Here is a 14624-nt window from a genome sequence, read left to right as displayed (position 1 = left end):
CTCTGTAATCACTTGATTTTCCACTGCTTCTTCCCATTTCTGGAATGATTGAGAGGTCAGACATGTTTCCATTCTGAACCAACAGGCTGTGTGGTCTGCTCTTCCCGGCAAAAAGTCTCTTCATCTCCTGGTACGAGCTGAACAGAATGCTGGCAGCACCGCAGGAGCAATGCTGTAGAAAATACTCCTACATAAGAAGAAAGAAAGAGATATGCCTGTGTTTAATTTGCAACTGGTCAGAGTAAGGAACTGGCGCCACAAGTTATCATGGACAAATTGCCAGCATTCCAAGAGAGAGATGACTGGCTTTATCCTCAAGACTTCTGAGGCCAAAATAAGTGTGTGAGAGAGAGGATTCCAAACACCATCGAGGAATCTAGGAGACAGAACCAACAGTCTTGAACACGGAACTTTGTACAAATCCATTGATTATGATTTCTTTGTTCAAACTGCAGCTCTAATTTCTGTATTTACCCAACAGACGGCTATATGTTCCGCAGAACAAAGGACTGTAAGTATCAAAGGCAATATAATCCATCTAAAAGCCTATGAGTGGTGGTGTCCAGCACTAGGCTCTGTGTGGGAAGCACCAATAAAATCAGTGGATGAGCAGTTTTTGCAGCTCATGACAGGAAGAAAAGGTTTGAAGGACAGACACAGAGAATTAAAAAACAGAAACAATAGAAGGCAGAAGGGATGGCAGGAAACCGGTTACTCAGCCATAAGTCAAGTGCACAACTTCTATTCAGTCAGCAGCTGCATTTAAAAAATAAATAAAAGGAAGATGACAATATGTGACTAATTAAGAGAAAATCCGGCAGATAACATTCTTTTCTTAGCTCTGACACTGCTCTGTGATTGTGAGAGAGTCACATAGGAACATAGGAAGCTGTCATATACCAAGTCAGACCATTGGCCCGTCTAGCTCAGTATTGTCTATGCAGATTGGCAGCGGCTTTTACAAGGTTGCAGGCAGGAATCTCTCAGCCCTGTCTTGGAGATGCCAGGGAGAGAACTTGGAACCTTCTGCTCTTCCCAGAGTGGCTCCATCCCCTAAGGGGAATATTTTTCAGTGTTCACACATGTAGACTCCCATTCATATGCAACCATGGTGAACCCTGCTTAGCAAAAGGGACAATTTATGCTTGCTGCCACAAGACCAGCTTTCCTCCCATAGACACTGAAGCTATTCTCACAATCAGTAGAAAGCGGGCTAAGGGAGCCTAGCCCACTTTCTACTGATTGTGGGAACCACCGGGCTCACTGGTGAGCCCAGTGGTTCCAAGGCAGCTAGCCCGCCTAATTCCCCCTCCCCTTAAATGAGGTTAACAGAGCGAGCGCTCCTTTAACCTCATTTTTTTGCCCGTGTGCTGCCACGGTGCGCAGCAACACACGAGTAGACCCCTGACCGGGAGGCTTCAGCCTCCCGGTCAGCAGCCAGCCAGCCTCCCGGTCTAGGGGGTCCCCCCAAGAATGCCCACATGCTCGCACAGGGCATCCTGGGACTTCAGGGGGCCACATGGCTCCCGATCCCCGCAGCCCCCACCGGCTCCGTGACGGAGCCGGTAGTTGTGTGGGCAGCCAATCCTGCCACCCAGGGCTGCAGTCATGATTGTCTGCGGGGAGAGCAGGCTAAACCCACTCCCCCCACAGACCTACCAGAAGCTCACTGATCACGAGAAGAGCTTTAATCTCTCCTTATGCTGGTCTTGGACCATAATAAAGATGATTGATTGACCGACCATCTCTCCTTCCACATCATTTTGCTTGTATAGATTGAACTATTGGGAGGACTGGTAGACTGTGAGATTATCACAGCAGTATTCCTTCCAACCCGTTACCATGGACTGCATTTCCTCTTCAATTACTGTAAAACAGGAAAGAGCAACAATTGAAATAGGATGCTTAACTGAAATATAACATTACCGCAATTCTCAGAACAGACCATGCTGCATAATGTTCTTGTATCTGCTAAAACTGCAGACACTCATCCCTTAGCTGAGGCCAATTTTCTACAGAACTGCAGCAATTAGGGTCCTCTAATAGTTAGTTTACTGGATGGAAAATCTATTCCCAAGAACATTTTCAACAATTGAGGTTGCTTCAAGATGTGTCAAAAGCAGTACTGAAAATGCTTCATTATCCTTAAATACCTTTAAAGAGGTTGACTGACCTGGATATAACTCCATCCAGTAGAGAGAAAGGACAGTTTTGACTGTATTATGTTCTTCTGGAACCAAGACACATTTAAGGGAGACATACTCTCGGAAAGAAGGTGAGCAGTGCACTCATGCCCCCAGGGATCTCACTGTTTACAAGATTTCTCCTCAGCATCTCTGTATGAATGTGTGTGTGGATGACAAATATGTCTATCCAACAGAGGCTACCATTTCATGCTTCTGAAATGGGCTCTGGCCCACAAAAGCTTAAGCCACAATGCATATTAGTCTTTGAGGCTATTCTCATGACCGCTGGAAAGCAGGCTAAGGGAGTCCAGCCCTCTTTCCAGCAGTCGTGGGAAACAACGGGCTCACGGGCGAGCTTGGTGGCTAGCCCGCCTAAGTACCCCTCCTCTAAAATAAGGTTAGTGGAGCGAACACTCCGCTAACCCTGTTTCCGTGATCATGAGTTGCTGCGGCATGGCTCCGTGCTGCAGCGACTTGTGAGGAGACCTCTGACCATGAGGCTGCAGCAAGCCTCCCAGCTTCAGGGATCTTCCCAGAATGCTCCACGCACTCAAGTGGGGCATTCTGGGAATTCCGGGGGCCAGGTGGCCCCTGGTCCCTGCAGCCCCTACCAGCTCCATAACAGAGCCAGTTATTGTGTGGGTGGCCTATCTGGACACCCAAGAAGGGCTGTATGATCGTCTGTGGGGAAAGCGGGCCAGGCCCGCTCTCCCCACCAAATCCCACCTGGCTCTCCACACTGCTCATGTGGAGAGCCTCCTAAAGTTGTCACAGGAGTCTTGGTAGTTTTGATGCAATACCTCACTGTTCCCTACAGTATCCCCATGAAGTATCTTCGAGGTGCTTACAAACTAGTTCTTTAATATGATGATTCACACAATGAAAATGATCTCCAGTAAAGTTAAATGCCAGATTTGCACAGCACAAACATTTTCCCCATTTCTGGTCATGTGACCTCAGGGAAGTCAGCAATATCTGGTTGGCATAGATGGTGCTAACCTGAAACCTACCCAGGATTGACAGCTGGAGTTCAGATCTAAGATTCACATGCCCAATCTGATTCCACCCATTTTTCCTAAGAAATTCTACCAGAAATTCAGCACGTGCACCACCCAACTCTAGGGTTTAACAGTTACCAGAGAGCCTTTTAATCATCTGAACCACCCCATTGTCTGTTCTTGTCTCATCCCAGGCAGATAAATCAAACTCACCAGGATCATCATGTTATAATTTTTTAAACTATTTTTTTAATATAAGAAATAGATTTACAAATATTAGCTCCTCAGACATATTGCTTCAACTAAATATTTATAAATGTATGAAAAGTTTCAGCTGCCATGATAAAAACAGTTAAAGTAAAAGCACTTTTAAAATCATTTTCAGGGATCCTCAACATTGGGCCCCCAGATGTTCTTGGACTTCAACTCCCATAATCCCCAGGCCCAGTGGCCTTTGGTTGGGGATTATGGGAGTTGAAGTCCAAGAGCATCTGGGGGCCCAATGTTGAAGATCCCTGATTTAAATAATAGAAATAACAAGTGCCTGGCAGTTTTCTGATTGTTGAACAGAAGAATTTAGATATAACATCCTAGTCCAATTAATGAGAGGCAGGGCAGAAAAAGTGGCATAACGGGGGAGATGCAAGTAACATAGTCAAGGTGAAGTTGTAAGAGATCTTTTCTTACTTCTTTTAGTTGGATTGTTTTCTGCTCCTTCTGCAAGTTGCCCACTTGTTTCTGTAATCTCAAGTTGTGATCTTGTAGTTGCCCAATTTTTTCAATAAGTTGACAGATGTGCTCCAGATAGCCGAGGCCTGAGCCAAAGGCCTTGGCATTCCCTTGATTCACCTACAATGAGGAGGGGAGGGAGAAATCCAAGAATATCTATGAAATGAGAAAACACTGTTCCTAACAACAGCAGCAACTTACCTGCTGTGCTTTTACTGGCCACCTTAAGTCACTTCTTAAGCAATCAGCTCAAACCAGCCCAATTGTGCCTAGTTAACAGTGGGAACTACCCCATTTAAAGATAGTGTTTCTGCTTCAGTTGATACAGTCAAGTCAATATAAAAAGAAAACGTTGTCCACACAGGCCAAGAGTGTTGGCATTAAAATTACACCAGGACTTGTTGCAGCTGAAGAAATAGGGGATGATTTTAAAAAGAGCCAGAAACCATCTTGTGGGAAGAGAGGTGAATTGAGCACCATACAGTTTGCCACCATTCTTTGTTTTGGATATCATACTTCAAGGACTAAAAATAGGTATGCTGATGTGTACTGTTAATTTAATATACAGAAAAGGAATCAATCTTTCTCCAATATTAATAGATATTATGGAAACATTCTCATTCAGACTTCCTTGGAACATGTCATTAGGGATGTACAGAATGGTTAGGTCATGAACCAGTCCACCACAAACAGGACCACCCTTCAGGAAAGGGGGCTGGTTTGAGATCAACCCAAACTGAACTTGGTTCAAAGTGAACTAGGAACATAGGAAGCTGCCATTTACTGAGTCAGACCACTGGTCTATCTAGTTCAGTATTATCTTCACAGACTGGCAGCGGCTTCTCCAAGGTTGTGTGCAGGAATTTCTCTCAGCCCTATCTTGGAGAAGCCAAGGTAAAGTGTGCTGTTGAGTCGGGGTCAACTCCTGGCAACCACAGAGCCTTGTGGTTGTCTTTGGTAGTAGAGATGTGCACGGTCCGGACCAGTTCGGACTGGCACCAAAGGGGGGCCCTTTCTTTTAGGGCGGGAGGGCTTTCTTACCCCTCCCGCCTCTTCACCCCCTCCAGCGCCCGTATTTAACCGAATAACGGGGCGCTGGAAACCAGCCGCCCCCGCTGCCCCCCCAAGCAGATTTACATACAAAAGTACCCATAGTAGCCCGCCCGCCAGCCAGCCCTCCCTCCCTCCCAGCTGCCCACCCGCCCGCCCGAGTCCTTACCCAAAGCTTCAGGAGGAAACGAGAGGAGCTACCGAACAGAGCTCCTCTCGTTAGGAAGGCCTCCAGCAGACTGAAGGCGCTTTGCGGTCTACCCGGCCTTTTCCCGGCGGATAGACCGGGCCTCCGGCGATCGGTGTCCTTTGCGGCGCGCGCATGCACGCGCACACAAAGCGCCTTCAGTCTGCTGGAGACCTTCCTAACGAGAGGAGCTCTGTTCGGTAGCTCCTCTCGTTTCCTCCTGAAGCTTTGGGTAAGGACTCGGGCGGGCGGGCGGGCAGCTGGGAGGGAGGGAGGGCTGGCTGGCGGGTGGGCTACTATGGGTACTTTTGTATGTAAATCTGCTCGGGGGGGCGGCAGCGGCGGCGGCGGGGGCGGCTGGTTTCCAGCGCCCCGTTATTCAGTTAAATACGGGCGCTGGAGGGGGCGAAGAGGCGGGAGGGGTAAGAAAGCCCTCCCGCCCTTAAAGTTATACCCCCCACCCGGACCCGGACCAGCCAGGGCCGAACCGGTCCGGCAGTTCGGCCATTCCTTAGAATGGCCACCGGACCGGTTCGGACTCACCCCTATTTGGTAGAATACAGGAGGGGTTTACCATTGCCATCTCCTGTGCAGTATGAGATGATGCCTTTCAGCATCTTCCTATATCGCTGCTGCCCAATTATAGGTGTACCAGCAGGGATTCGAACCAGCATCCTCTTGCTTGATGGTTAAGCATTTCCCTGCTGAGCCATTAAGTGACCAGGGAGGGAACGAAACCTTCTGCTCTTCCCAGAGTGGCTCCATCCCCTGAGGGGAATATCTTACAGTGCTCACACTTCTAGTCTCCCATTCATATGCAATCAGGACAGACCCTGCTTAGCTAAGGTGACAGGTTATGCTTGCTACCACAAGACCAGCTTTCCTCTCAAACTAGCTTAAGCGTCTATGGTGGGTAGCCCTGGGCACCATTTTGGAAGGCTGTTGTCTTAATTTTGTCTTGTTTTCCCCTTGCTGATTGATGGGCGAAGCACTTTGAACCAGTTCGAGTTGGTTCATCAAACCAACCAGTCCAGACGGTCGGTTCGCACAAACCAGTTTGCGAACCCATGGTGCAGTTCAAATTCAGACCAAACAACAAAAAATGGTGCATGCACACCTCTTGTTGTTGTCTATAAATTGAAAGTTGTACATACTTTTACCTCAATGGAACCTGGGCCAGTAAAACCTGTGGTGAGGCTTTGCAGGACTGGGGCCCAGGGGGTGACTTGGCAGTTTCCTGGATCCCATCTGCCTAGAGCTTGCTGCTCAGGGCTATTTAGAGTGCTGCCAGGGGCAGCAGACCCACCACTGGCAGGGTCGCCCTTTGGCAGAGCCACTTCAGGGGACAGCAAGGGTGAGGGCCAGGTTTCCTGGCCCAGGAACTTCCATGTGGGTGAGTAGCTAATGGTGTGGCTTCTGTTTTAATTAGTCATGGGTGAGATTTTTTATAATATGTCTGGGCTTACCTGGAGATGGGGAGACAGGGGGTGCATCCATTGATTATGGGGTGGCAATTCCAGTGGTACTGGGGAACAGAAGAAGTAACATTGGCAGGCCAGCGGGCCATTATAGAGGAAGGGGAATTGGAAATCTAATAGCTGTTTCCCCTTCCAGCTGTCCTGCCAGCTCTTTGACCTTGGGGAGCAGTGCCGACCACCCTTGGAACCTCACCTTGCTCCTCTGTAATGCCAGGTCGGTCCAAAACCAATCTGGTATGTATTACAGAGACCTGGTTGGGGAAGGCTGGTGGCCCAATCTGGTCCCAGCTTCTCCCTCCAGGGTACTCTGTTGAGGAGCGGGTGAGGGGACATGGGCAGGCAGGTGGAGTGGCTGTGATCTATAAGAATAACATCTCCCTTACCAAGATCCCTGTTGAAGTGTCAGACTCTATCTAATGTGTGTAACAATCACTCATAATAAATTACTTAAAAACAATAAACAGCTCTCGCAATTAAGCACTTAATAGGGACCTTAACCTGATGGCAATGTAAAAAAATTTAGCTACAATTGTTGTAATCCCAGGACTTGAATCCGCGAGACAGTAATATGTATAAAAGAGCTCACACCTTCTGGGAAATTTGAGTAACAGAGGGGAAATAAGTTCTTCTCTAGCATCCTGATAGAAAGAGTAATATAGCAATACATGGGTGACAGTTTCCAAGAGGCCAGCGCCACAAGGGCAGAAAATCGTATCGAATGTGTGTACTTAAGTTTGGGGATCAGGGATAGACTGGGACTTCTGTTGGTGTACCGTTCATCCCGCTGCTCAATAGAGTCCCTAACCAAGCTGGTGGACTTGGTCTCAGGCTTGGTGTTGGAGTCCCCCAGGTTTGTAGTGGTGGGGGACTTCAATGTTCATTTCGGGACCAATTTGTCCCGGGCGGCTCAGGAGTTCATTGTGGCCATGACAACTATAGGCCTATCCTAAGTGGTCTCGGGACCGACACACATTGCTGGTCACACACTTGATTTGGTCTTTTACACTGATCAGGATGGTGTTCTGTGGGTGGGGACTCCTGAGATTTCCTACCTTAACCACTATCTGGTTAAGGTTGTACTCACAATCACTTCCCACCTTCGCAGGGCTGAAGGGCCTATTAGGATGGTCTGCCCGAGAAGGTTATTGGATCCAATAAGGTTTCAAGAAGCCTTAGAGGGATTTAGCGTTGGCTCTGTTGGCGATTCCGTTGATGCCCTGGTGGAGAACTGGAACAGCAAACTCACTGGGGCAGTAGACATGATTGCTCCTAAGTGTCCTCTCTGACCTGCTTCTAAACTGGCCCCTTGATATACAGAAGAACTATGGTGGTTGAAGTGGTAAGGTAGACGACTGGAGCACAAGTAGAGAAAGAATCCACTCAAGTCTGACAGACTGCAAAATAGAGCGCATTTGAAGATCTATGCTCAGGCTATATGTGCGGCAAAGAAGCGATTCTTTTCTGCCTGTATTGCATGTGCAAGTTCATGTCCAGTGGAGTTGTTCAGGGTTGTGAGAGGGTTAGTATGTGCCCCTCCACCCTTGAATCAGAATCTGGAACCATCAATTATCCACTGTGATGTGTTTAATGAATTCTTTGTGGGGAAAATCTCTCTTATTTGGGCTGACTTAGACTCCACAATTGCTTCAGTGTCTGAGGTGGAGGTGTCCAGTGACTCCTCTTGTGTGGTTAAGTTGGATCAGTTCCAGTTTGTGACTCCTGAGGATGTGGACGAGCTGATTGGAACGGTGTGACCAACCACCTCTTCTCTTCACCCTTGCCCGACATGGCTTATACTATCTGGCGGGGGGGGGAGGCGGGTGTTGTGGAAGGCCTGGTAGAGATTATAAATGCTTCTTTGAGGGAGGGCAGGATGCCTCCTTGTCTTAAGGAGGCAATTATTGGACCACTTCTGAAGAAGCCTACTTTGGATCCCTCAGAGTTGAGCAACTACAGGCCTGTCTCCAACCTTCCATGGCTTGGCAAGGTAATTGAGAGGGTGGTGGCCTCCCAGCTCCAGATGGTCTTGGAGGAAACTGATTATCTAGACCCATTTCTAATTGGCTTTCAGGTGGGCTATGGGGTGGAGACGTCCTTGGTCAGCCTGATGGATGATCTCCAATTGGGAATTGACAGAGGAAGTGTAATCCTGTTGGTCCTTTTGGACCTCTCGGCAGCTTTCAATACTATCCATCATAGTTTCCTTCTGGAGCGTCTGAGGGGGTTGGGAGTTGGAGGCACTGCTTTGCAGTGGTTCTGCTCCTAACACTCGAGCAGGTTCCAGATGGTATCCCTTGGAGACTGTTCTTCAAAATCTGAACTTTTGTATGGTGTCCCTCAGGGCTCTATTATTGTCTCTGATGTTGTTTAACATCTACATGAAACCGCTGGGAGAGATATTTGGTGCAGGGTGCTATCAGTATGCTGATGACACCCAAATCTATTTCTCCATGTCAACATCATCGGGAGAGGGCATAACCTCCCTGAATGCCTGCCTGGAGGCAGTAATGGGCTGGATGAGGGATAACAAACAGACTGAATTCATATAAGACGGAGGTACTCATTGTGCGGGGTTGAAACTCGGGAGATGTATTTTGATCTGCCCAGTGGTGGAGCGAGACCGCCGGTGGCCTGTGTGCGGCCGCCGCGGCAGCCTCACTGACTCTGCCCCCATGCCTGACGTCAGACGCTGGGGCTAGCCATGCCATGTCTGACATCGGACACGGGGGCATGGTCTGGCTGAATGGAACCTTGAGGCCGGGGATGGAGAGTTCCCCTGTAACTGCCGAAGGGGCCATTCTTTCACAGTGCAGCCCACAATCTGAAGCTCTGCGTGCATCTCAATAATAACAAAAGAAGCACGCAGCTCATCGGGGCTTGTTTCCTGAGGGTGAAAGGAAAGAGCAGTGAAACCATTCAGAAAACAAGCCGCTTCATTAAGAGAAAGGGGGCAGAAAAAGAAGTCAAGCTTTGGTCCAGGAAGGGAGGCTGATGCCAGGAATTATGGCACAGAGGGAAGGATTTACCTGGGATGCTTCTGGGGAGGCAGGGGGATGTATTTGGCAGCACTGGGGAGAGACAACTCACAGGATAAGCAGCAAGCAAAGAAATAACCTCTTTCTTCTCGGATCTTTTCTTCTCCTTCCTCTCCTTTTCGTCCCCTCAGTTTCCAAGCTTTGATTCCCAAGCGCACAAAATTAAGCTGTGTGTTGTCCTTTATCCCTTTTGTTTAAAAGAGTCCCAGTTGCGAGCAATAATTAATTAAAAGAAAAACAAACACAATCCCAGGAGCCCTCTGCAAGATGAGAGATCTGCAGGGTGGAAGGCTGCGATCCTCCCAAATGATTAAGTTAATCCACGCCTGAGGAAGAGGAGGAGCTGCAGCTCCGCCCACTGCAGGAGCGGCTCTTCCTTGCAAAAGGCAGGGAAGAGCTGCTCCTGGGCTGCATTGCAAAAGCAGCACCAGCCTTTTAACTCCTGAAGGGGCTGTGCGGCCCCTTCAGGAGCTAGTTAGGCTGGTGTTGTGGTTGCTACGCAGCCCAGGAGGAGCTAAACTAGCCTTCCCGCATCTGACGTCAGACGCGGGGGCCGTGTCGGGGCCGTGTCTCACGGCCCCTGATTGGTCGGTGGCCCGGGTTCTTTGAACTCGTTAGCCCAGTGGTGGCTCTGCCCCTGGATCTGCCTGTTCTGGATGGGATCACACTTCCCCGGAAGGAACAGGTACGCAGTCTGGGGGTGCTTCTGGACACAAAACTCTCCCTGGTGTCCCAGGTTGAGGCAGTGGCCAGAAATGCCTTCTATCAGCTTGGGCTGATACACCAGCTGCGTCCATTTCCTGAGATAAATGACCTCAGAACAGCGGTACATATGCTGGTAACCTCCAGACTGGATTACTGCTATGTGCTCTATGTGGGGCTGCTTTTGTGTGTAGTCCAGAAACTACAATTGGTACAGAATGTGGCAGCCAGGTTGGGTCATCTCAGAGAGACCATGTTACCCTCGTATTGAAAGAGCTACACTAGCTGCCGATACATTTCCGGGCAAAATACAAGGTGCTGGTTATAACCTATAAAGCCCTAAACAGCTTGTGCCCTGGGTATTTAAGCGAATGTCTTCTTCGTTATGAACCCCACCGCCCATTGAGATCATCAGGAGAGATCCGTCTGCAGTTGCCACCGGCTTGTTTGGTGGCTACTCGGGGATGGGCCTTCTCTGCTGCTGCCTGAAAGCTTTGGAATGTGCTCCCTGCTGAAATAAGAGCCTTCCCATCTCTGACAACTTTTCAAAAGTCATTAAAGAGTCTTTAAATCTATTCACCCAGGCTTTTAACTAAATATTGTTTTAATAGTTTTAACATTGTTTAAAATGTTTTAAGGTTTGAATTGTTGTAGTGTTAACTTTTGCTGTATCCTTTACTTTGTTTTAACTGATGTTTTAATTTTTGTTATTTATTATAACGTTTTGTTTGTTTTGTTTGTTTTGTTTGTAACCGCCTGGAGACATGAGTTTTGGGCAGTATAAAAATATGTCAAATAAATAAATAAAAGCCCTATTCATGTAACCAACTAGGTTCACTGAATATGTAGAGGGTGAGGGAGCAGGATCACAATGGCAGGCACTACTCCCACTCTACATGCATTCATTGGCTCTTTTACAGTTACTCTACATGGGGACAAGTTGTGTATGCATATTGGTATTCTCAGTAATGCAGATATATCTTGCATGTAGATAGCCTCTTCAGCAGAAGGCCAATGGGGACAGACCCTGCTGCCACAATCCCATTCCTTTGTCCTCACATGTACAGCACACCAGTTGGTTGCATGAACACAGGTTTTATTGAAGCAACTTCTGCTGGGGTAAATACATAAACGTGGGAGTTGTACAAACAATGACATTTTCTGAGGAAGCTAATATGAGATTGCTTGCATATAAATCTGCCAAAGAGGGGAAGCTAAAAGTCAGAAAAGAGCCTCATCTGTCTTATCAGCTCATATCTGATACCACATTAACAAACTTTTTAAAAATTTTAGTTGTACACCAATTGTTTTATTATTTGTTTTGTTTTGAATTTTAATCTTTACACAGCAAGAATGGAGAGGGGCTTTAACCCTTTGCGCTCCTGCTATGTTCTCACCAACCCCCTCCCCAAACTGGCTATTTGCTAGGGTAGCACACAGAATCAACATTCACTTCAAAACACATTTTGGAGATTCAGAGAGCGGAGTGGTCTATTGCTATTCACTTCAGTCCAATTTGGAGGATCACTTTGCTCCAGAGATAAAGCTGTGTCTGTAAGCTATAATGGGAGGATAACTAAAATACCACTCTCTCATTTCTTGGCAGAACTGAATGAAACTTGCAAGGATGGTAGCCCCTTCTGAGGGTGCTAATTTGGCCTATTTTCCTCCAAAATGCATGCATACTAACCAAGTTGCTTTTATGCTTGCAGAGTTCCTGAATACATACCTGCCAAGATGTCCCTATTTTCCCATTCACCTGAATGGGAAAATAGGGACATCTTGGCAGGTATGTGAATAAGGCTTGTGTGAGGTGCATGGAACAGTGAAGGGGGATAAAAGCAGCTGGAGTTACAGAGTCTGCAGTATAATGTATAACTTGTTCGTGAGTGAAAATACCCTTAGCTTTTCCTGTAAGTGCCATGAGTCAAACATCCTGGAGCCAAATGCATCTAGCAAAGCCCTCCCCCCCCCCGCCCTCATTGGCTGTCTTTGTCAAGCTGCATACAGCCCGGATTCTGAAGTTTATCTCACGCCAGAATGTTTGGCTTCCGGTACAAAAGCAGGAACCCCAGGTCACTCTCCATTCCCACCAGCGTTTGGATGTGGATCGGAAGTGCCAACCTTGAGCTCTTTCCTGTCTTTCCATTATTTCAAAGAGCTCTTCATGGATTCCAAAGCGAAACAATATCTGGATTTAAAACAAAACATTGGGGCACGAAGTTAACTTGTCCTTTATAAAATCTTTTCTACTATTTAGATGCTGTTCTGTTCTAAATGTGGATTTAAAAATTCTTCGTCAGTCAAGTTATGATATTACAGGCGAAGCCACATGGTCAATTTCCTTGTACACCACTGGGTGGAACTTGTGGCATTGGGATGTTTCGCTCTAGTATAAATAAATATATATATTTCAGGCATCTGTGCTCCAGAAGACAGGCAGATTTGCAAAACCAAACCCTCAAATGTTCAGTGTATGTTCTATGGCCAACATTTAATATAAAACCCCTAGTGATATTCAGTACGAAATTTATTGGTACTGAAGCCTTCCATGGCCTTCTGTCTCCGGGGGGAGCTGCAAATGTTCTGATGAGCCTCCCCAGAGCCCCACTACTGGCCTGTGCCCACCCCACCGGAGCATCCAGAGCCCCACTGCTGCCCACAGGAGGGGGGCTGGGGGCAAGTTAAATCTTTTTAAAAACTTTGTTCAACCACTGCTGTGTGCCAGGATCTGGAGATAGGTGGCGCCCGATGGGGTGTGGACCAAAGCAGGGGAGGCAGCAGTAAGAGCTCCTCCCCTGAGCCCGTCTGCCACCCAAATGACCGGTCGGGCCATTTTGGCCCATTGATGAGCTCTCTGTGCACACTGGCATACTGACATTCTCTCTAGCTGACATACTGCGCAACATTACACATGAGGTGGAATATAATACTTGTGCAGTTGTGCTAGAGTACTGCTGCACAAGTGCAAAAATTGTGCCACTCTGAGATGCTTGTAACACCCCTGTTCCAGTACCTAAAATAACTATCCATGCTCCCCACTCCACCCCACTCCCCATTGCTGAAGACTCTACTCCGCCAGCACTCCACTTCTTCACAAGTGGTGCTTCCACACTAGCTTTTTTCCTCTGGTACTGGCACTACGTGTAATTCTGAGAATCCAGACTACACTTATCCAAAACCACTGCATTTCCAATTTCCCCCTGGTGTTATTCTGCTTGGGGAAAAATGCTTCTTTGTAACAAATTTTTGGTCCATCATAATGGTAGCACAAATCTTTCAGACATAAACGAACATAGTGCTAACATAGTGCTCCAGGGTTTGGAGGTAGAATTTGTGATAGTGTGCAATCCTGCCCTTCTCCATGGCTTCTTCATTTCTCTACTGTTCCTCATCCCACTATTAATAATTTAGGAAGAGCTATGTATCCCCCTCCCCATCCAGTCATAGGAACATAGGAACCTGCCATATACTGAGTCAGACCATTGGTCTATCTAGCTCAGTGTTGTCTTCACAGACTGGCAGCGGCTTCTCCAAGGTTGCAGGCAGGAATCTCTCTAAGCCCTATCTTGGAGAAGCCAGGGAGAGAACTTGAAACCTTCTGCTCTTCCCAGAGCGGCTTCATCCCCTGAGGGGAATATCTTGCAGTGCTCACACATCAAGTCTCCCATTCAGATGCAACCAGGGCAGACCCTGCTTAGCTATGGGGACAAGTCATGCTTGCTACCACAAGACCAGCTCTCCTCTCCTCTGTTACTGTCCTTTTTGCTGCCTCACTCTCGTACTGGTACAGACACTCTGGTTTGGGAGCAGGGTGAAAACAGGCTTCCATAGAGCAACAGCAGTGGTGATGGAAGCTTTTGCAGGGAAATAGGATGGGTAGATAAGCTTCCTTAGCAACCATAATGGGCAGCAGCGACAACACTTCTACAGGGAAAGGGATACAGTTTTTCAAGCAGTCACAGTTTACAGACACTCCAGTAAAGCAGCAGTGATGACGGCAGATGCTCTTTACCAAGAAAGGGATAAGTAAGTGAAGTTCCCAAAACAGCATTGAAAAAAGAGTAGCAATTACATCAGGGATGGATGTTGCGTAATTAATAGTGACTAATATTAGTACCACCTAATGGCACAGTGGGGAAGTAACTGGTCTAGGGAGCAAGAGGTTGCTGGTTCGAATCCCCACTGGTATGTTTGGAAACGCCTATATCGGGCAACAGCACTATAAGACGATGCTGAAAGACATAAGAAAAGCCCTG

General features: G+C 47.6%; 1 protein-coding gene across 7 annotated transcripts in view; it reads right to left on the bottom strand.

Moving 5' to 3' along the window:
• The window catches only part of LOC128349904 (uncharacterized), an 81162-nt gene that overhangs the window by 15038 nt on the left and 51500 nt on the right, over window positions 1–14624 (bottom strand). For all 7 annotated transcript variants that reach the window (XM_053307196.1, XM_053307197.1, XM_053307194.1 and 4 more), the window contains exons 3-4: window positions 3872–4033; window positions 1–187 (exon numbers count right to left, since the gene is read on the bottom strand). In XM_053307196.1, coding sequence (XP_053163171.1) covers window positions 1–187; window positions 3872–4033 — 349 coding nt within the window. The remainder of the gene's footprint in view (window positions 188–3871; window positions 4034–14624) is intronic.

The sequence above is a fragment of the Hemicordylus capensis genome, chromosome 3 (assembly GCF_027244095.1).
Source record: "Hemicordylus capensis ecotype Gifberg chromosome 3, rHemCap1.1.pri, whole genome shotgun sequence".
Classification (NCBI taxonomy): domain Eukaryota; kingdom Metazoa; phylum Chordata; class Lepidosauria; order Squamata; family Cordylidae; genus Hemicordylus; species Hemicordylus capensis.
Note: the sequence above shows the minus strand (reverse complement) of the source record. Positions and strands in the feature narration are given on the sequence as shown.